General features: G+C 37.4%; 1 protein-coding gene across 3 annotated transcripts in view; it reads left to right on the top strand.

Annotated features, from left to right (window-relative positions):
* Positions 1–828: 828 nt before the first annotated feature.
* Positions 829–20,962, top strand: part of LOC122825782 (rho-associated protein kinase 2-like) — a 36,169-nt gene continuing 16,035 nt past the window's right edge. For all 3 annotated transcript variants that reach the window (XM_044107337.1, XM_044107336.1, XM_044107335.1), the window contains exons 1-12: positions 829–1,292; positions 7,888–7,969; positions 9,495–9,595; positions 10,210–10,347; positions 11,987–12,247; positions 13,287–13,431; positions 13,525–13,663; positions 15,414–15,505; positions 18,975–19,134; positions 20,153–20,249; positions 20,339–20,418; positions 20,884–20,932. In XM_044107337.1, coding sequence (XP_043963272.1) covers positions 1,197–1,292; positions 7,888–7,969; positions 9,495–9,595; positions 10,210–10,347; positions 11,987–12,247; positions 13,287–13,431; positions 13,525–13,663; positions 15,414–15,505; positions 18,975–19,134; positions 20,153–20,249; positions 20,339–20,418; positions 20,884–20,932 — 1,440 coding nt within the window. In that variant the 5' untranslated portion in view covers positions 829–1,196. The remainder of the gene's footprint in view (positions 1,293–7,887; positions 7,970–9,494; positions 9,596–10,209; positions 10,348–11,986; positions 12,248–13,286; positions 13,432–13,524; positions 13,664–15,413; positions 15,506–18,974; positions 19,135–20,152; positions 20,250–20,338; positions 20,419–20,883; positions 20,933–20,962) is intronic.

Below are 20,962 nucleotides of genomic sequence, written 5' to 3'. Positions count from 1 at the left end.
AAGATTCCTTTGCAGCAAGTTACCAATCCTCTCCACGGGAGTACCAGATGTAAATACATTTATCAAAATAAAAGCATTTTGTTTTTCAAACTGCATTTATTTATCCAGCATTGTCTGCACCCTTTTCTTCTTGCAGGGCCGCTGGGAGGAGTGAGGGATCAAAGTTCACCTGGACATATCACCAGTCCATCACAGGGCAATACAGAGAGAGGGTACAGATAGTCATGCATTTACATATAGGGGCACTTTACACTAATGTTTGGTGTTCAGACTAATCATTTAAACTGACAGTTGTGTTTCTGGACTCAACTTGACGCCAGAGTACGTAGCAAGAACCCATAGCAACGACATAGACCAACAACATCTACACATAAAACTTCTGCTTATTTTTGACACAAATGGAACTCCATAGAAAACTCCATGCAAAAAGACTCAGGCTGAGATTCAAACCTACCACCCTTTGTGATGCAAATAACGTGTTACAAACACCACACATTTTATGTTGTTTTAGTATTTAATTAATAAGGATATTTCAATTTGTGTCAGTCAGTTTTTAATTAAAAAGCACTTTTATGTCTACAATATTTAGCCCTCTGCAGTGGCTTCTTGAACTCAAAGATTATCAACATTGCTTTGAAAAAAACAAAACAAGATATTTATATAAATAGCAACACACAATTAGCCAATACAAACAGTATATTTATTTAGTTCTTGTTTGCTTTTATTTTGGTAACACAATCCTCAACCGGAAGTTGTACGGTTGTATGTTAACCATTAGCGACCGTGTCACAGGTTGTACCCCCCTGCGGTGCAGTGTGATTTTAGTGCAGCTACCTGGTTTGTGACGCTGACGGGGCGCATCTGTGACTAAAGATCCCGTCTCTGAACTTCAAGACATCGGGATTCTCTCTCTTTCTTTTTTTTTTTAGTTGCTTAATGTTTTATTAATGAGAGGAAAAAAGTCGGGAGGTTTTATTTTCTGTGGATGAATAATTAACCTGACAACCTAAGCCATTGAGGAGCAATGATATGAGAAGCTGAGCCACGGATCGCCGTGCCCCTCCACCATTGGTCGAGAAATATATATATATATTCATATATATATATATAACCCCCACAAAACTGCAGGTGTTTTGTTTTAGTTTGTCTTTTAGCATTTTTTTCGGCATTTGAACTGGACATAGTGGACTGTAATCATGCTGGGAGCGGAGAGCAGAGTGGAAAGCCGGCTAAAGAAGCTGGAGTCCATGGTGAAGAGTCCACTGTCGTCGCTTAACTTATCAACGCTACTGGTGAGTGAGCTACATGCCCCGGGGCCCCACGCAGGTACGGACGTGAGACAGAGCGAGCTGCGTCCATACTTCAGAACAATTATCCTTCCATAAAAGAGACATCACAGCCGAAGTAAACACATGCGAAAAAGTGCAGCATTAGAATAAAATATATTTTAGATTACAACTTAACGCGTTTACGGAATTAGTTTAACATCAAACTGAGGTGAAGAAAGAGGCAGAAGGAGCCCCACCTATTAATGTTCAGCCGCTTTTCCTGCGTGGAATGCAAAACTCCCTGTTTACGCACTACAGCAGAACTATATGAGTGTAAAGAGGATCAAATGTGATTGACTTCCACAGCGGAATAGAGACTAACTGAAACTGAAAGTCATTTCAAAAATAGGCGACTGACAGTAATTCAGTCTGTTTGGAATATTTTCTAAATAGTGAACATGTATTTAGACAGTAAACTAGCTGTTGTAAATACTTCTACCTTAACTGATTTTGCATACCACCCCAAATCCTGAAACTCTACTTCTTGCCTTCCAGCACTATGATTGATAGGCATGGATCAACATGTCTTGTGCACTTCAGTTTATCTAAAACTGCACTTTACCAAGGAAATACAACTAGATTAAAGAAAAAAACAAAAAAAAAATTATTTTGGTAATTCAGTTGCTCAGGGAAAGGTTGATCATACATCTTTAAGTGAGCTTTGGAGGGTTGCAAAATAAAACATCTGGTACTCCAGAGAGATCAGGGATAAGTTTAAGGCAGGGCTGCGCTATAAATCAATATTGGGGACTGGGGAGGTGTTTTGGTCAAAGGAGACCAAAATAGAAAAATTTACTTACTTGCAAACTATAGGATATATATGAGGCTACCATCCTGGACACTAGGATAACAACGCTAAACACACAGGTTTATTTAAAATACAATGTTTCAGATACAACTCTGAACAATCGCATGTTCATGTGGTGGAATTTCTGGGTCAACTGGATTGAAACAAACAGAAGTACAATGAAAAAATATTCAGAAAACTATATGTGACTAATTTTTTTGCCAGCCAGCAATTATGTGCTAATTTATCCTGGTCCTTAGCTTACAATGTGAATAAAATACATTTAGGCTTGTAGTTAGGCATGACAAATGTATCAGGAGTCTGTATTTCTGGAACAGTCATTGGTAGGAAAACATGACTGGCAAATAAGTTTTAAGTTTAAGGAGAATTTGTGACCACTCTGCTTGTTAAATGACAAAATTGTGCCTATTCTTGGGCTTGATGACTCACAAGTAAAGTACTGAGTACAGGACAGTGATATCTGATAAATCTAGCTCGCCTCATGTTGCTGAGTAAACAGACAACAAATTATGTTTGGGTACTTTCCCTTTTGTGTGGTCATTCTTCAAAATGTTGTATTTTCTTTATATTTCTATTCGGCAGCTGGCTCCCCTTGTTTAAGCAGTTCTGGGTCGACGTAACAATGGCCACCATGCTTCCCGTTGCTGGGGGAAAACAGGCAGGAAGCTGAAGTTGTTTCCTGGAATTGAGTCTGAGATAATTAGTCATGACCTCACCTCACCGTTTCCTGTTTGTCTAATATTTGTTTTTGTTTTGGCAGTATAACAAAATATTAACAGTATCACATAAACATATAGACAGTTTTTTTCAACCCTTTCGTTTCAGAATCTGTTTTGGTTATATTTAAAGGGTTATTGATCAATGGGACAATAACTAACAATTTATTGAACTACAAATCCCTTCTCTCCAGTGAGAAACAGTTTATTCTGGGGATCACAAGCCAGATTGGATATTTTGTTACTCCGGGTGAAGGAGAACAAGAGTCTGGGATTCCCTCCTGAACCTGTTGCCCTCCCAACCCGATTTCAGATAAAAAGATGACAATGCATGTATGAGGCTACAAATCCTGTTCAGAAATGTTTCATTTATTGATGATGGCCTCTTTTTTAAAATTCAAAGACAAAGGAATGTTGTATTTGTTCAAAAGATCAACAGTTATTTGGGGAATTAGTCATGTAACTTGTATAGAAAAGCAAAACACTTTTACATTCAGGTGACTTATCTCCAAAGGTTACATAAATGAAGCATCATGTTATGATTACATGTAATTTTTATAATGTATGCTTAAGATTAGTGTTTTGTGGAGTGGTTAATGGGTGGCTTATGTCTTTACCTAAGATAAACCATGATCGATATATTGCTTATAACATTTAATTTCCTATTTTGAGCCATTTGTCTGTGTGCCTGCGGTATTGGTATAATGTTCATGATGATAAGTAAAACGCAGCAGAGGTTTTATTTTATCAGCAATATTCATGGAGTTCTAACAATTAAGTTTTTGAGAATGGCAAGAAAAAGAATTGCCGTAGACATGGAATCATTTTAGAGTTATCCAAAGTTGTTGGTTAATACAAGATGAGCCATTTCTGTTTTGATCTTTTTAGTCATTCCTTTGTTATTGAATGTATTCCGGATGGTATCATTTGTTGTGCCTTACATTACAAAAAGACTCTACCGTGATGAGACACACAGTTGGAAGCAACTGGATCATGTTCAGATTTTCCAAATTCCTGAAAACAAAAGAAGCCTCTTATTTGAAAGAAGTTGAAATCGTTCACTGCTACAAATTACATTAATGCAGCAACATTCTCGTCCTTGTGAGGGTGATTGCAGTTAACTTTTCAGATGTTTTTATAATTGTTTTTCTAGCCGTTGATGCAAACTCTTTACTGCCAACGAACAAAAATGTGTGTGTACAAAAACAGCACAAATGCAAATAATGGGGTTAATAGTCCCTGAATTTCAGTTTCCTGCTTTGTTTAAAGCTTAATGCCTTTACATGTCTCCAGGGTAGATGAAACAATGTACTACCTTTGGAGCAAGTCTGACTCCTTGATCGTAGCCAATAATCCAATGGCTCTATGGTATCAACCACTTTCACCTTATCCTTAAACACCACTTTTTATTTCTCTTTTTCACTGACAAAGATCCATGTGTCAATGATTCAAGCTCTAAATGGTGGTTATGTTTTTGACATTCTGAAAATTTGTAATCCGTTATCCACTTAACGCATTCAACAGATGATACAGATTTTTCCAAAGCTGCCAAATGTGCTGCATTCATTGAAAAGCCCAGATGTAGATGAAGGAAGTGGAGTTACAGAGTTTCAAGTTGATATTTGTATAACTAATCCTGCACTTTCTGCTCGTAGTAGTTAATTACAAATTTCCCATAGATTTGAAGATGTACTTTAGGCTTTAAACGTTGATCAAAGTATTTGAATCCCTTGGTTATAAACATACATAAACATACGCCCTTTGCTCAAAATCAAAAAGAGAGCAAGTAAAACAGACATTTGTTTAGCTTCATTTGGGATAAATTGGATGAATTTTCTAAAAGAAAATAGATACTTGCCTGAAAATTCCCTATACATTCAGAGCAAAGCTTAAATGGACTGGAACTGTGACAAAATTACAGAGACCCAATGCTCACTTCTAAAGAGGTCCTTTAAAGGTTCACCAATCTGTCTGCCGTTCATTTATTTGGGACGTTTATCAGAAAATGGCCTCTTATGTCCTACTGTTAAAGACATACATGTGGAAAGCTTGCTGCATGTTGTTAAGAGTTTCACAGAGACTAAATGCTTTGGTCAGATCAGACAAGACTGAAGGAAACATTCCTTGTGGGTCTGATGTGAAACAAAGAAGGGTTGAATGGAAAAGTACCTTCCTGGGACTGTTAAGGAGGGTGGAGGATCTGTGATGCCGTGGGCATGTTTCTCTTACAAAGACAGTGGAAAAGTTGTTTAAAAATTATGACATCATGAAATGTTTAAAATCTGGTGGCCTGTGGCAGCAAATTGGAAACCTGTTGTTTGGGTCAGGGTCCTGACACCTGAAACCTACAGACGAATCAACACAGACAGTCTCCCTTTACAGTCATATTTAAGACATTTACATTGTCTTTCTAAAGGATTGCCTTGAAAATCAAACCATTGTGGACGCTATTGTAACACCTTTCATCTGGTACGTTTAAAAAAAATGTTTTTTTTGGTTTGATTAAAAAAATTTGTATTTTCTAACACCATGATGGAATAATATTCGCCAAGCTGGGAATCATCAGATGTTGAAGCTGTTTATGATTTAGCTGTTTATAAATGAGCTTCTTCCTGTTTCCTCTGAGCTTTGTGTATTAAATTTACTGATATTGCTTTTGTAAAAGTTCTTCAGGGTTTTTGTTTTGGCAGGAATGACGAGCGTTGTTTGAGTTTGTTAGATTCACTTTAATAAAAACAGTTACACACTTGCTAAATTTAACAAAAAGTTTGATTAGATACACAAGATCTCTGTAAGAATGCAAAAAATAAAAAATAAAAAAAAATTAAACAACTATGTGTCTGATATTGCCAAATCCAACCAGGGTATGATCATGCATTCCACTGGCATTGAAGTACTGCAATGTTGGGTAACAGTGCTTGTAGGATCATTTAGCAAAAGTAGATGTGGCATCAGACTGGGATCTGAGCTGAGCGGTCGCTTCCATGCTGGGAAAAGTCATGGCAACAATTCAGATGGGACTAAATTCATCCATGTTGAATAGAGTATTATTTTAGAACTAATAATACTCTATTATCATTATTGCCATTATTAATGACAACCCTTAATAATAAGGGTTGTCATTAGTAAGAGTTTAATGAAAGTCTGAGCTCAGAATTTGTTCACAAATCATTCTTTTTTTGAGAAGATGATGCATGAAAATAACTGTGTTTAAAATATTATTATTACTGTAGTTAACAAAGAAGAATATTTATGCGATTCAAAAGTTTTTCAACTATAACCACACACAGTCGACTTTATGTTTCCTCCGGTTCTATTGAACATGTTATTACATCTTTTAAGCAGACCTCACTCTCCCCTGCAGCAACATACCACAGTCATAAAAATCTGAGTAAATACTGACTGTAGAAAGTGATCACAGATCTTTGATCGCTTAGACTGAATCCAAACCTCCATGCGGCTTGTCCCACAATAGCTTCTGAGCCTTTACATCTATTTCCATCTGTCCTCAGTGGTGGGGGGGATTTCGCCTCACCACTGCTATTTAAAGGTGCAGAATTGTTCCACCCCTGATCAACCCAACCCCCATAAGTCCTCGAACAAACAGACCGATGGCTCAACTTCCCTAGATACACACATGCATGTTGGGTGACTCAACTTGACCCCGACTAAGGGTCATTCTGCATTCTAACCCCCACCTCCCTCACCCACCTGTCCAACTGTCCTGCCAGCCCCTTACGTATAGGATCACAGAGACATTTTGGATTTACATGCAATCTGAAACCCCTAATTTGAGTTCTGATGACACCACAGAGACGCCGTCTGTTAGTCAGATGCTCCCACTAACCTCCTCTGTTGAGGTACAGAAATGATCTGTGTGTTCTGGAAGTCAGCCTTAACCTCTTGTGTTTTTCGATCCAGAATATATTGTACTACTGTGTTTATTTCCTTTAATTTTCTCTCCCATTTAAGTTGTACTTGAGGAAATTTGGTTAATAAAATACTTCCCCTGGTTTTTACTGCTTTGTCCATTTATTTGGTTCTTATACCTGTTATCAGGCAAAAGTTGGTCATCTAGCAGGTGAAAAATTATTTCAGACAGATTAGTAAACACAAAAATGAGACATTTAGCTCTGAAACATAGTTTAATTTTGTCTTGTTTATTTAGAATAATAAAACTCCACAAAAATAACACTTTGTAGGGAAGGGAGCAGAGTGTTCAGACTTTACATAAAAGATATAAGTTTCAAGAGACTTCTTTATTCTTTTAAGAATTGGCCCAAAAATATGAAAAACATGGAAGATTGTCGTCACATGATTAATACATCCAGTACTTGCCAGAAATTCCCACAGCTCCTTTATTGTTCCTGTACTCCTCTTGGAAGTCTGTCATTGATGTTCAATGGATCTCTAGTTTTTGGTAATGTTGCTGCTGTGCCATATTTCCTCCTTTGTGCTCCTTGGTATGTTTAATACCTGGTAAACTGTTTGGTACTCCTTCTCCTGACATTGAGAGTCTTCTCCTGCTTTGAAAGTATTCTTCAAATCATGTTGATTTGTTCATCAATTAAACAAAAACCTATTATCATACAATAATGTCTTCTTTTTTCTTCTTTTTAAAAAAACCCCCAGATTCAACACAATTATTTGATTAGAAATTCAAACATATTTTCTAACCATTAATAGTCAGCAATTTGTAGCCAAGTATTCAATAGTTTTTCAGCAATATATATTTTGTAAACTAGCCTCTATTTTTGTGAGATAATTTGGAGGTTGAAGATGAATCGATGAATTAAAAGAGATTGAATATGTGAATTTTCAATGATATATACCTTGATATGCTGGGGATATCAAGCTTATGTGTCTTATAAATAAATACAAATGTCAAACATTGTAAGAGTGTCTAACTCTTAATTTTGAGTGTTAAAAGGCATCCAAACTTGGAAATTAAATCATTTAGATATAATATTAGCATTTGTTTTCTGTCTCTGTTGTCACTTAAAAAATAAATTAATGTTTTTCTTTTGCCTTTCAGGATTCCATGAATGCCTTAGCTCTTGATCTCAACTATCCAGTCCTGCGAAAGAACAAGAACATTGAGGCCTTTTTGAACAGATGTAAGAGCTACTCTTTGTGTTTTTAGTGTTTTGGTGCTTTGTCCAAAACAAAGCACCATATTATATATTTTTATATTTTTTATATTTTCTTTCCATCTTTTTCATCCTCCGTTTATTATTTAATCCCAACAAACATGTTTCAGTACTCCAGTAGTTGTCGAGTCAAATATGCAAGACTTATATAATTGAAATAATTGTTTTTCACTTCTTGGCCAGAGCTGTGTGTTTGTTGCTTTTCTCATTTTCGAAAGGGTCAAATGTATTGGTTTTCTTTTTTCTTTACGGAGTGATAGGTTGGTGCCTCAGGCAGTTGGGTTTTAGTAATAGCAGTCTTTTACTATAGAGTCATATCATGAAAATTCAGCTCATTATTCTTCATGAATAATAAAGGGATTCTATGTGACAGATATCATCATCATCTGGAGGCATGCATATGTTAATGTTGTCTAAACTTGTATGTGCAAGCTACCCTGAGGGCTGGGTGGCAGTTGCCAAAATATGAATGAATTTTCCTGAAGCTGTAAAATGCCAGTACCATTTCCTGGAAAACATGTCAAATAAAAGCTTAATCTCGAGTTGCTTAAATTTCCATGTAACAACTTTCTGTACCTTTAGCCTTATTTCCAGGCAAATGTGCTTTTCCTGTTAGACAGAAAAAATTCTCAGAGCGTTTTCTGGCAGTGTGCAGCAACAGGTAGGGAGGGGCAACACTTCACTACTCTTTACTCTGGTCATTAAACATATTTCAAATGTATCAGAGGGGTATGGCAAAAACCTGAAGCAGCTTTAAAATGCTAATCTTCAGTAAACCTCGATGCCATGCGTTACACGATGCCATGAGTTACTCCTTAATACCAAGGTCCAAAATGGGCGGGAGTGTTTCTAGCTCTTATCTTTGGATTTTTTTTTTTCAGAGACTGATTATGTACATAAACAATCTGCAACATTGTTTATGATCGATGTGTGTGCAGACTGGTTTTATTTGAAACACTTTTGAAACTTGTTGCTGGGATCAAATTCTCCTCCTTAGTTTCAGCTCACAGATTTATTGCCCACAAAGTGTGTTAGTTAAATGTATGTTTAACTAAATTGATTTAATGCAAGTATGTGTAATTATTACAGATATATTTTGTTTGTTTTTATTTAAAATGATCCAATCAAGCATCTTGATTACTTCTGCCATTTATTTTGTTTATGTTTTAGTAACGTATCCCCTAAATACATTTTCTAATTACAATTCTTGTCCTAGTAGCTTTTGATCTACTCAAATTCTTGTTTGAAAGGTGTCATTACCTTTTGGGCAATTATAAACTGGACCGCAAAACTAACCTAAGTAAATCAATGGTATTGTCCATGTTTTCTCTGCAGTTCCATTTGAAATTGAGATGATAAACTATGCAGATCACAAAAAGTAAATTTTTCTTGACCTTTGAATAAGAATTTCTAAAAGGTATTTTAAATATAAGTGGCAGCAGCTTGAGCTTTAGTGTTGCTGAAGTATTTTACTCCTGTCTCTTATCTCCAGATGAGAAGCTGGTGAATGAACTGCAAGAGCTGCAGGTGAAGCTTGACGACTTTCAAAAAGTGAAGTTGATCGGGAGAGGAGCCTATGGTGAAGTGCAGCTGGTGAGGCATTTCTCTTCTAGTGCCCTATAATGGAAGAAAATATTTACTTTAATCTTTTTATGTCATTGTTAAACTCTTCATTTGAAGAAGATAAATTTTCCTGCTTTTCCTGAATTAACATTTTGCTTCTGGGCCACTAGAGGGAGCAACCATCCAGACAAATTTAAAAACACCCTGTTTTAAACACAGAACTGTAAAATATTTTTCACATTATTTCCTACCTAATGAATTATACATTTTGAAACTGGCTGTAATTCCTCGCGCTTATCTTGGCCTCGTCTTTTAACTGCCTTCCTTCTGCTGGTAGAATCAGGCATCTAAGATGTTTGTCTATTGGAACGAGTCCGGACAGGCTTTGTGTGGGGTATGAATATGAAGTCTGGTGAGGGGGTGTGAAGGGGTACTCGTCTGTGTTTGTGCTTAGCACTTGTGTAAGCACGTCTTTTATGGGTGTGTACAACACTCACTGCTTCCCATTTCATGTCTGAATCTCTGCTGTTACCTCAGCAGAATGGTGACATTCCAACAGTTTTCTCCTTATTGTCCTTGTGCAGTTGTTACAGTTTACATTCCAGCATCACCACCTCTCTCTATCCGACTGGCCTCATTTATAGGTCCGTCACAAGGCATCGAAGAAGGTTTACGCCATGAAGCAGCTCAGCAAGTTTGAAATGATCAAAAGGTCGGACTCGGCCTTCTTTTGGGAGGAGAGACACATCATGGCGTTTTCCAACAGTCCCTGGATTGTTCAGGTGTGGATGTGTGTTTCTTTTTGCAACATGTACAGTGCAAAAATATTCATACCCTCTTTAACATTTTTCATGTGTTTTCATGGGCTTTTATGTGATAGACCAATACAAAGTGGTACATTATTGCAAAATGGAAGGAAAACATAGAGGGTATCCATTATTATACCTTTACTTTGGTACATCTGAATTTAAGAGACTCAAATGCCTTTAGAAGTCACCTTAATGGTAAATTCAGTGCAACATGAATGCAATTTAATCTCACTATAATTCCAGCTGTTCTGTGAAGGCCTAAGAGATTTCTTAGAGAACATTAGTGAACAAACAGCATCCTGTTAACAAAGATACACAGAAGTTTAAGAGAAGTTTAAAACAAGTTTAGTTTATGACACTGCATTCAATGTCTTATACAACTCTGCTGAAAAGTGAACATTGCGACTGTTTAGACATTCCTGTCCACATAAATTAGGAGGCCTGACAAGGAGAGAACTGCAAAGCAGTGAAGACGCCTCTGCTAGATGAGAGAATCTGTTGACAGTACAACTATTACTTCCACATTCAACAGGATTTTACTTTTTCAATTCCTGACTGCTGAGCCACTGATGCATTCAGGCTAAAACACCTCCATTAGAGTCATTGAAATAAATTACTGTGGTGGTTGAAAAATGTAATAATTAACATAAAATGGGATGAAAATAGACTGGAAAATCTGAAAATGTTAGACTAGAAAGTATGGAAATTGTATAGGACCTCTGCTTTCTTGCTACTTTAATAACACTTAGTGGTCATGAAATGCTTGGTAAATGGACATTGTTAATCCCAAAGTCTGTTATAGGACAACTCCTAAATTTAGCATGTTCTAATTAGAATAAGGTCACAATTTAAGTGACTAAAAACAAAACATCAGTGTTTTCCTCAGAATTCTGCAGATTTAGCTGTGTAATGTTGCTGCATCCTCCTGCAAGTAGCCTTACTTATGTTTACACCATTTGTCTTCTTGCAGCAAAAAACCACCCACAAGTTTTCACTTTGAGATTTCAGCTATTTGTTGGGCACACCTTTAACACGACTGGAATCCCATCCATAATAGGATCCCACACAGGGAAAAAAAACAAGAACCAAAAAGCAGTTTCACTTCTGTACAGACAATGCCTCTTTAGATCATCTTGCAGATATGTTTTGTGCTGTTAATGCAGATGTTTCAATCAAATTCTACAAACTTAATGGTTTTATTAATTGCTAAGGCAATCAAAAGATGTGGAACAAGAATCCAGTTTGAAATATTAGTTACAACTTTATTGCAAACTTTATTTGCTATAAAGTTGTAACAAGGAATTCGTGCGTTATCTTGGTATTTTTGAATGAAATTGCAATAGAACATATGTTTAAATTAAAAAATTGAAAACTAAACTAATTAAGCTACAATAACTTAATATTGTAGATAAATCAGTTCAGGCTGGTTGTGATTTTGAATGCCATAATCCTGGCACCAAGTTTGCAGTAATGATTTTTGACTTTCACTATTGGCTGTTAAACAAGGAAAACCAGTTGTGTAGAAATAAACCAGTGTTGTCAAATCTGTATCAAGGCAAAATATTTAAACACTTAGAAATGACATTAATGTGTGGAATGAACTTCATTCCAGCTTTGCTGCGCTTTCCAAGATGATCTGAACCTCTACATGGTGATGGAGTTTATGCCTGGCGGAGATGTGGTCAATCTCACCATAAACTACGACATCCCCGAGAAGTGGGCTCGCTTCTACATAGCTGAGTTGGTCCTGGCACTGGATGCCATCCACTCTATGGGTTTCATCCACCGCGACATTAAACCAGACAACATGCTGCTGGACCAGCACGGACACCTCAAACTAGCCGACTTTGGCACCTGCATGAGGATGAACTCGGTACTCGGCTGACTGTTGTGAATTGGAGTGAATGACATGTTTCAGTATTTCAGAAACTTTAGAAGTAAAAATGCATTTAGTTTTTCTTAGTCAGGGAAATATGTTTCTTGTATTATTACTTAGAGCTCTAGTGCACCATCAGGTGTTCAAATAGTGTAAGTGGCACTCAAAATTGCACTCAAGCTGTTTTAAAAAGCTTTAGGCTTTACTTTGCTAAGCTACCAAATCAAAATGCCTCTGTGGTTCTGCCTCTGGTGTGGAGCAGGAAGTGTTTATCAGCTTTTCACCACAGCTTTTTAAAATAGCTGCTGCTACATATTTGTGCCTTTGGGGAAATCCTCTGAACTCGTTACAAACACCTCGACATGCATTATGGTTTCTTGCGATTTTATTTCTTGTGTAGATATATAAAAAGACTTGTGTCAATTATAGAGGTAAGCTTAATTTATTTTCTATCTTTCAAGACAGAAAATACAAAGTGCATCAATAACATTTTAGAAATTATAGAATTAAAAAGTAAAAACTGAATAAGCAAAAATAAAAAACAAGTACCAGAAGCAAAATATTTAAAATAAAACAGCTAACTAAAAATAAAATTTAAGATTAAATTCAATAATATTTATGACAAAGGTATAACTCAAAGGAAAACACCTTGTTGAGAAAAAATATTGGTACACTGACAGAAAAACTTAAACATTCTAGGCAAAAGTTTTTCTTTCTAGACACTAGTTTGATTAAATTAAGAGTAAGCAGTGCCAAACGGGAGTTCAGCAGCCACTACTGCGTCTTATTTTGTGATTACCATTGTAAAAAGTAAAAAGTTGACTTTTTTGGATCGGCAAACTAGCACAGTTTAAAAAACAGTTTTGCAAGTCATGAGAATATGCCATGATGTGTCCTGTAACATCAACCACACGTGTTGGAAGACGGGTTTAGTTGGGGATTTTGATATGAATCATATCGATATATATTAATCAGTGTCCACAGACACGGATACTTTGAATCTTATACTTTCGATTGTGTGTGTGCTTGTCTGCAGTCTGGTATGGTGCACTGTGAGACAGCTGTGGGCACACCAGACTACATCTCTCCTGAGGTGCTTCAGTCTCAAGGCGGTGATGGGACCTATGGTCGGGAATGTGACTGGTGGTCTGTTGGAGTTTCTCTGTATGAATTGCTTGTTGGTGAGTTACAGTTTAAATTCACAATTATGAATTTCTTTATGTGGGTTTATTGGTAAAAATCTAGAAAGTTGTAATGTCTAATATTCATCACAGGCGAAACTCCGTTCTATGCCGAGTCTCTCATCGGAACGTATGGGAAGATCATGAACCACCATAACGCTCTGGTCTTTCCGGAAGATGTGGAGATGTCTCAGAATGCCAAAGATCTCATAAGCGCCTTTCTCACTGACAGGTATGCTCATCAAACATTGCCAAATGTTCTTAGACCATTTTTTTATAAATCATAATCCACTTCATGTGTAAAAACATGCTGATTAGCTGGAGCCATTTTGGGTTTATTACTTTCCTACAGACAGAAATCATCGTATGTGTGTAAGTTAACGCTACATGATCTGAGAATGTGAGAGGTGTATGTTTGTCTGCATTTCTCAATCATAGATCTACTAGCTGTTTGGTCGTCTGGGCCTTGATACAAGAGAGCATCGCCCAAAAAGGACAAAACAAACCCAAACAAACAAACATGTACCTAGATTTGCTTGAATTAAATTGAACTTTACTGGTTCCTCTGGGAAATTACCAGCAGCAGTATACTGACAGAAAAATACTGGACAGTCATACTTAACAAAAAATGAGAAATCCAAACAAAATTGTTATAATTTTATTAATTATCGATCTTTGATGTAAAGTTATATTGTTTTGTTCAAAAATGGAAACCAATTTATAAACGAAACCAAAATTCCTCTCTGTATCCCCTCTACCCACTACCTCTGGGTGCATGGCGGCAGAGGGGTGTGGCAGTATGAGTTGGTCATAATGGAATGAGTAGTAGCTCAACTTCAGGCATATCCACCCCTATCAGTGTCGTTTAACCCATATAAAATAAACATTCAATTTGATGCACTCCAGGTAATAGTGAAATTAGGAATTATTCATTATTGAAGTATTTTTAAATTAGACAATGTTTTTTATGAGTCTGTTTGCCTAAAATAGTTGAATGAATCCAAAGGTTTGTTTATGACAAACCTGAATGAATAAATGGGTAGTGGTCCTTCTTTGTGGCTGTTTCCAGTGGAAGTGACCACTTCCTGTTTACATTACTGACCCCTCCCCAGAAAAGGCTTCAAACACAAGCCCTTTCTGCTTCTCTACAGAGCAGCCTTTCATTTTTTCCTTCTCACTGAGTTTATTTACCTTCTCACTCACTATTCTCTCACCACACACAGAATCAGATGTGTGTATGTGAGGCAGTCTCACACACACATTCGCTAATCACTGCATGCACTTAACCCACATACTCTGTCATTGTCTTCCCATTTTGCTGGATCACTCATCTGGTCTCGTTCCCCTCCCTCCCCCATCCTCTCTCTCTTTGAGTTATCAAATTTTTCCTTTATGGTTTTTTTCAGTTTTCATTTTCTACCTGACTGTTGCCAATTTCCATTTCTCTTACTCCTATTGACTCCTTAATGTTCTGGGCACAAAGAGATATAACTTTTAAACTTAGCTCGGTTGCGCGTGTTTTTTTTTTTGTTTTTTTTTTTTTTTTTTAATGCACCCATCAGAAAACTCTGCTCTCTCCCCTTCTTGCTTCATCTGGAATGTCCCACACGTGGCAAGCCCAAACTGCCACACCCCTCTGCCTCCATGCACCCAGAGGTATTGGGGTGGGGGGATGCAGAAAGGCTTTGAAGGAGGGAAGGTTCTGTGTCACCAATGGTTCCTCGTGCTAACTTTCTGCCATTCTGAAACTATATTATCTTGGTTCTGGCTGAACACAGGAGGTTCTCTGCAACAGCGGTCATGCAGTTCTCCATTCTGGGCAGTTTGGTCAGAGCAGTCATTCCACTGGGCTCTGTGTTTTTGGGATGACATGTTAGTGATGGTGGGTGGAGCGGCGGGGTGAGGTGGGGAGTGTTTTGCATTCTCACTAAGGCAACTCGCCTCTCAATGTGTCTCTGCCTCCTCCTTGTTGCTGTGTGCAGGAAGGTTCGACTGGGCCGCACCGGAGTGGATGAGATCAAACGTCACTCCTTCTTCAAGGACGACCAGTGGACCTTTGACAACATCCGTGACAGTAAGTGGGTACATGGTGCATGTCTCTGAGCCTGTGCAGGTGTAGGTTTCCTCTCTTATTCCCATGTCTGGTAATGTGTGCCTTAGTCTTGTTGCCATTTCTGTCTTATCACCTCCAGCTCATTCCATTCCCTTTCCAGATTTGCTCCGCTTTAGCCTGTGATTTCAGTTTATTTCCAGCCCCTGCACCAGTAAGCCTTCACTTATGCTACACATGCTCTCCATATGGTCTCATATCTGGCATCAAATGATGGTATGCTTTGTAGAGCAGGACATCATGTTATTGCTCAAATCCTTCTGGAAATCAGCTCATTTGGAGTATATCTTAAAAATTCATTAAAGATAAATGCAGCAGATATCAAGTAATACTGGGTTGCTGTCGTGTATTTAACAGCAACCCAGTGTGGGTTTACTTTGGCATTTAGATGAATCTATATTTTTATTGTCATTGACTAAACACAATGTGCATCGAGATTGGTCCGCTTAACAACAAAAACGTAAAGTAAAAACTGTTCAGTTTTTGGAAACTTCCAGCATGGGATAAAAATAAAACAATTTCTATTTTTCAAAAACGTAAAATGTATTATAACATGGAAGCAAAAGCAAAATGTGTTGTCTTCTAATTATTTAAAGACTTAATGTATTTCAAGTTTGAAAGACAACATGCTGGAATAAGAGCAATGACAGGCACTGTTGGTGAAATTAAATTATTTGATAATGGCAGTTTTACTAACATTGTCTACTATTTTAATTGTTGTTTTTAATCCGAAAATTATACACACTTGCAGTTTAGTTAAAGATTAAGTGACTAATTAACCATTTATTAGCTGGTTAATTAGTCTTCTTTCTTCTGAGGTTGACATCCTGCAGCCAGCTGCTTACAAGACATTCCTAGGCCTTCTTAATTGCGGTGGTAAAGCAGCGTCACCCTAATAAGACAAAGCTGATCAGCAGTGTGCAGCAAAAGTTGGGGTGAGGGAAATTTTCTGTTTCTCCCTCTCCTCTGGAACAGCACTCAAAGTATTATTTTTTTTATCTCTGATTTTCATCATTTATTTTGTTTTTATAATTTACAAAATATTTGTTGTGGAAAGCAATGTCATGTTGTTTTGATGTTTAGTTAATTGTTAAATTATTTTTCCATATTCTTGCCTCACTTTTGGGGTTCTATTTTTCCATAGCGTTTTATGTTATTGCTACATTCAAAACATTTCATTTCAGGTCAGATAATTTACCATGGATATCTTTAATATTTTAACTCATAACTCATAAAATGTTTTAATATTACTTAATTCTGATCAGATTCTTGTCTCTGGACAGTTTTGTTTACATATGACAGATAAAAATCTTGTCATACAGGTCAGTAAGATTAAGTGTGAGATTTGGATAACATTAATCTACTGTGACCACTTCTCTTTGTAACATAAAACAAACAAAAAAATAGTCTTCACAAAAAGCTCTTTGTACATTGCTGAAATTATGGGATATGGAAAAAGAGGAAGAAAATTATAATTTCTACATTAGGATTATGAAGAGCACCTTTGTGTCTGTGAGTGATTACATTCAGAACCTTTTCCTTTCGCCTCTCCATTTCTCCGCTGCACCTGGCTCTGATTATAAGGGCAGACTAAAGTTCTGATCAGAGCCTTGCAGTCTGGAACATAAAACCACCGCTGTGCCACTGCTGCGCTGCACATGCATGTCCTCTTTCTCTCTCTCCCTTTCCAACACACACACACACACAGGCTCAACACACACTGGACACATGAGCCAGATCTATTTCTTGTTTCCTGCGGAGCTCTATATGTGCACTCTTTAGATCTTTAAGAATGAAACGACTCCCTGCTACATAAGGCGTTCGCTCTGTCCTGCGACTCTTATCTTCTTCTATTTGCTTGCTTACGGCGATGATTGCAGTGAAATGACGGACGTGTGGATGCAGGGGCTGAGAAAGGCGCATCCTCCGTAGCAGCGGGCGGGATGATTGTGTGGCCTCATCTAATGAGAGGGGCGCCCCGTTTCGAAGGGTTTCGACTCTCTTTTTCACTGTCACTGTGGCCGCAGCTGCCTGTCATTAGACTTTCCCTATCAGAGAGCATTCTGGGAAGTCTTGCCACAAGGCCATCCATGTCTCTTTCTGTCTCACCACACGTTTGACTTCTTTTTTTTTTTTTAAGTTTCCAGTTTTATATCACCCCCTATGTTGATTTTCATTCCTGTGTACTCATCAAGCTGACGGTCAAGTCTCGACCTAACAGTAATGATCTGCTTGCATAGAGCCAGAATTACACCCGTCTGAGGCTGCTTGCTTTTAATTTAATTGGAATCTTTTTATAGACTAAAGGACCATTTTTATCTGATTGGCCCCTGCACGGACTTGTGTCTGCACGCCGTGTTCAAAAGTGTGCTTACTCTTGTGAAAGGAGAGCAGAGGGTGCTGTATTTTTTTTTCTGCTGCTGTGGTCAGGATTCATTTGTGAAAGGTAGCTGTGTGTGTGGGGCACAAAGCAAGCACTGTGCGAGGAACAGGAGTGGTGTCAAGCTCACGCCAACCTGCAGAAAACGTACTCCCACTGCAGGCTGTGCCAAAGTTGGCACAGGGCTGGCTGAAAGGGGTGAAAAAATATATTCAGTGCTAAAATGTTTTCAAGGAAGGGTTTTTAAATGCTCTTTGCCTGCTGGAACTTCTTCACATTTTGTCACATTGCAACTTCTACATTCACTGCATTTATGGCAGGGACCAAAAGTGGTAATGTTAAAGTAGAAGGAGAATGATATTATTTTTTTCCCACAGTTTTCTTCCAAGTAAAATCTTAAAAACAAGGTTACTTTATCTTGAAGCACTTAGCTAAAACCCAATGCAATAAATGGCCTCTGAAAGTCACCTTGCTCATTTTCATTTAATCTCTTAGGATGAGTGCAGCACAGATGTTTTGTGAAGACTTCAGAGAAACGACACCATAAAATTATTTTAACCTTTATAAGGAACACAGCAGACATGTGAAATGAGATAATCAGGTCAGATGCAGATTTTATAGCGGAACGCTAACATCATCAGCCTGAACAGACCGTGCCCTCTGTCAAAGAGTTCAGAGTTGACAAGAAGGTGAGTGAGGCAAAAGAAAGAAGGCAGTGGAGGAAATGTGTAATAGCAGAATAAGGTGGATCCACAGACTACTGCCATAGGAAATACAAATGTACTCCACACTTTTCAGATTTCTGTTCGGAAAGCATATTAAAAACCTTTTGTTGCCTCCCTTATGCCTCCCATTTCTACACTGTAATATAACATTCTAATCAGTTGCTGTTAATTATTGTAACATGATAGGATCAGCAAATAACTCTGAGGCAATCTAATGTCTTTATACTCAGCAGGACCTTTATTTCTACTTTAACCCTCCTGGTTTGCACCGCCTCCTCCTCCTTGACCCGTTTGACTGAACGACTCACCCTCTGCTCCTGTGTTCCAGCTGTGGCTCCAGTGGTTCCAGAGCTGAACAGCGACATAGACACCAGTAACTTTGATGAAATAGAGGTGGAAAAGGGAACTGCTGAGACTTTTCCTCCTCCCAGAGCGTTTGCGGGCAACCAGCTACCATTTATCGGCTTCACTTATTTCAAGGAGGATCAGTAAGTCTTTTAATCTTGTGTTCTTTTCATTTGACTGGTATGTTATCTGGATATATCATTGCTCAATTTTTATTTTTGATTTATTTGTAATGCTGTAATGAGTTTATATGAAGAAAAGCCAGTTCCTTGCACTGACGAAGGGCTGTTTACAGGAATGCTTAAAGGGAAACAGCAGCTTCACACTGAAGCCAGACACTGTATACCTATTTTAGACCCATACTGCCGCCCTGTTCTGACAGTCTCTTTAAACGCTCTCTCTGCGTCTGATTTATCATAGTTTCCTGCCTCACTTTAGCCTAGCATAAAAAGTGAGGTAAAAAAAACAAACAATTTATTTGTTAAAGTTATGTTGCTGAATTGCCTTAATCCACAAACTTGCTACTTAAATACAGACGACAGAATAACTGTTCGTATGTAGCCAAATTTTATTGGACATATTTGTCAAAATTGTGAACAGTACTGAAAATAACCAAGTGCAGCAACTCTGCATCTAAACTCCAATTAAATATAGATATATAGATATAGATCTATATATATATAGATCTATATAGATCACTCGATTTGTTGTTTTTATTGCTTTTTAATTCTTTTAAATGAATTTCATAATAAAAGCTGGGTGAAGACGTTTAAATTGAGAATGGAGTGGGTGCATATTTTTAATATCACATTAGGAAAAAATGTTGAAAACTTGAAAAATGCTTTTCTCCTTTTTCATATTCTTTTACTTGTTAAAATTAAATGTATGGTTTTATTGAGAACATTTTTTAAATAAATTTTAGCTGACTACTTTTGCATGGCTCTGCAGATGCTTTTATGAGTTTGGCCGCATCAAAAGAAACGTCAGAAAGTAGGGCTTCCTTACAGCAGATTGTTTTAGAGTAAAATGAATGGTTTTACAAACTGACACTATGTTACGGCTAATCTTTGAACCTCACATGCTCGCTGAAGTTTGGACTTGTGTGTTACTACCAATTAAAGCGGTTGCAAACATTCGTTGGTTTCCTCTCTCTATTTGTAGGCTCCTGAGCGGAACAGGCAGCAGCCTTGAGGAGGATTCAGACGACTGTAAGGAAAACTGTAAGGATACAGAAAATTCTGCGGATAGCAAAAAAGACGTGAGTGACTTTGCATAGTTTTTTTTTTATTATTATTCTGTCAGAGAGGATAGCTGGAAGACATTTTTCTTTGTTTTTCCTCTGAGCAGCTGCAGAAAAAGGTTAAGCAGCTGGAGGAGCAGCTCGATCATGAGATGCAGGCCAAAGATGAACTGGAGCAGAAGTGCAGGTATGAATGAGACAGAACACACACGTTTGAACATCATTATGATGGATTATATCACAGTTTGTACAATCTGAAACTATAAATCAACTTTTTGAAACACTGTTATCTATAAATTTTGATTATAAGAATAAACAGAATTTATTTCAGACTAATGTTTTGTTGATATATTAGCAGAATAACTTAGGAAAGAGGTAAAAATTAACATCCTAATAGTGGTAGTTGCAGTAAATTCTAAATGAAACAAGAAGAAGAGTGGCAATGTCCAATTTGGCTTCATTTTGTTCTTTTATTTACTTACTGTATTTCAGCAGTTTGTTCTTTTTAAAAAGTGGAGAAAATGTCTAAAAGAACAGGTCAGACGTGTTGTGTTTTTAACAAGTGCTTATATGTCCAGGAAATTGCTTTTAAATCTCTGTCTATCCTATATTTTAATGGAAAATGTGTAATCAAGTTTGTTTTTGTCTTCAGAAATGCCACCAATCGTTTAGACAAGCTGGTCAATGAACTGGATAAGGAGGTAAAAATGGACTCAGAAGTGGCTATAGGT

This window comes from Gambusia affinis, linkage group LG22 (assembly GCF_019740435.1).
Source record: "Gambusia affinis linkage group LG22, SWU_Gaff_1.0, whole genome shotgun sequence".
NCBI lineage: Eukaryota > Metazoa > Chordata > Actinopteri > Cyprinodontiformes > Poeciliidae > Gambusia > Gambusia affinis.
This window is presented reverse-complemented; position numbering and strand designations above follow the sequence as displayed.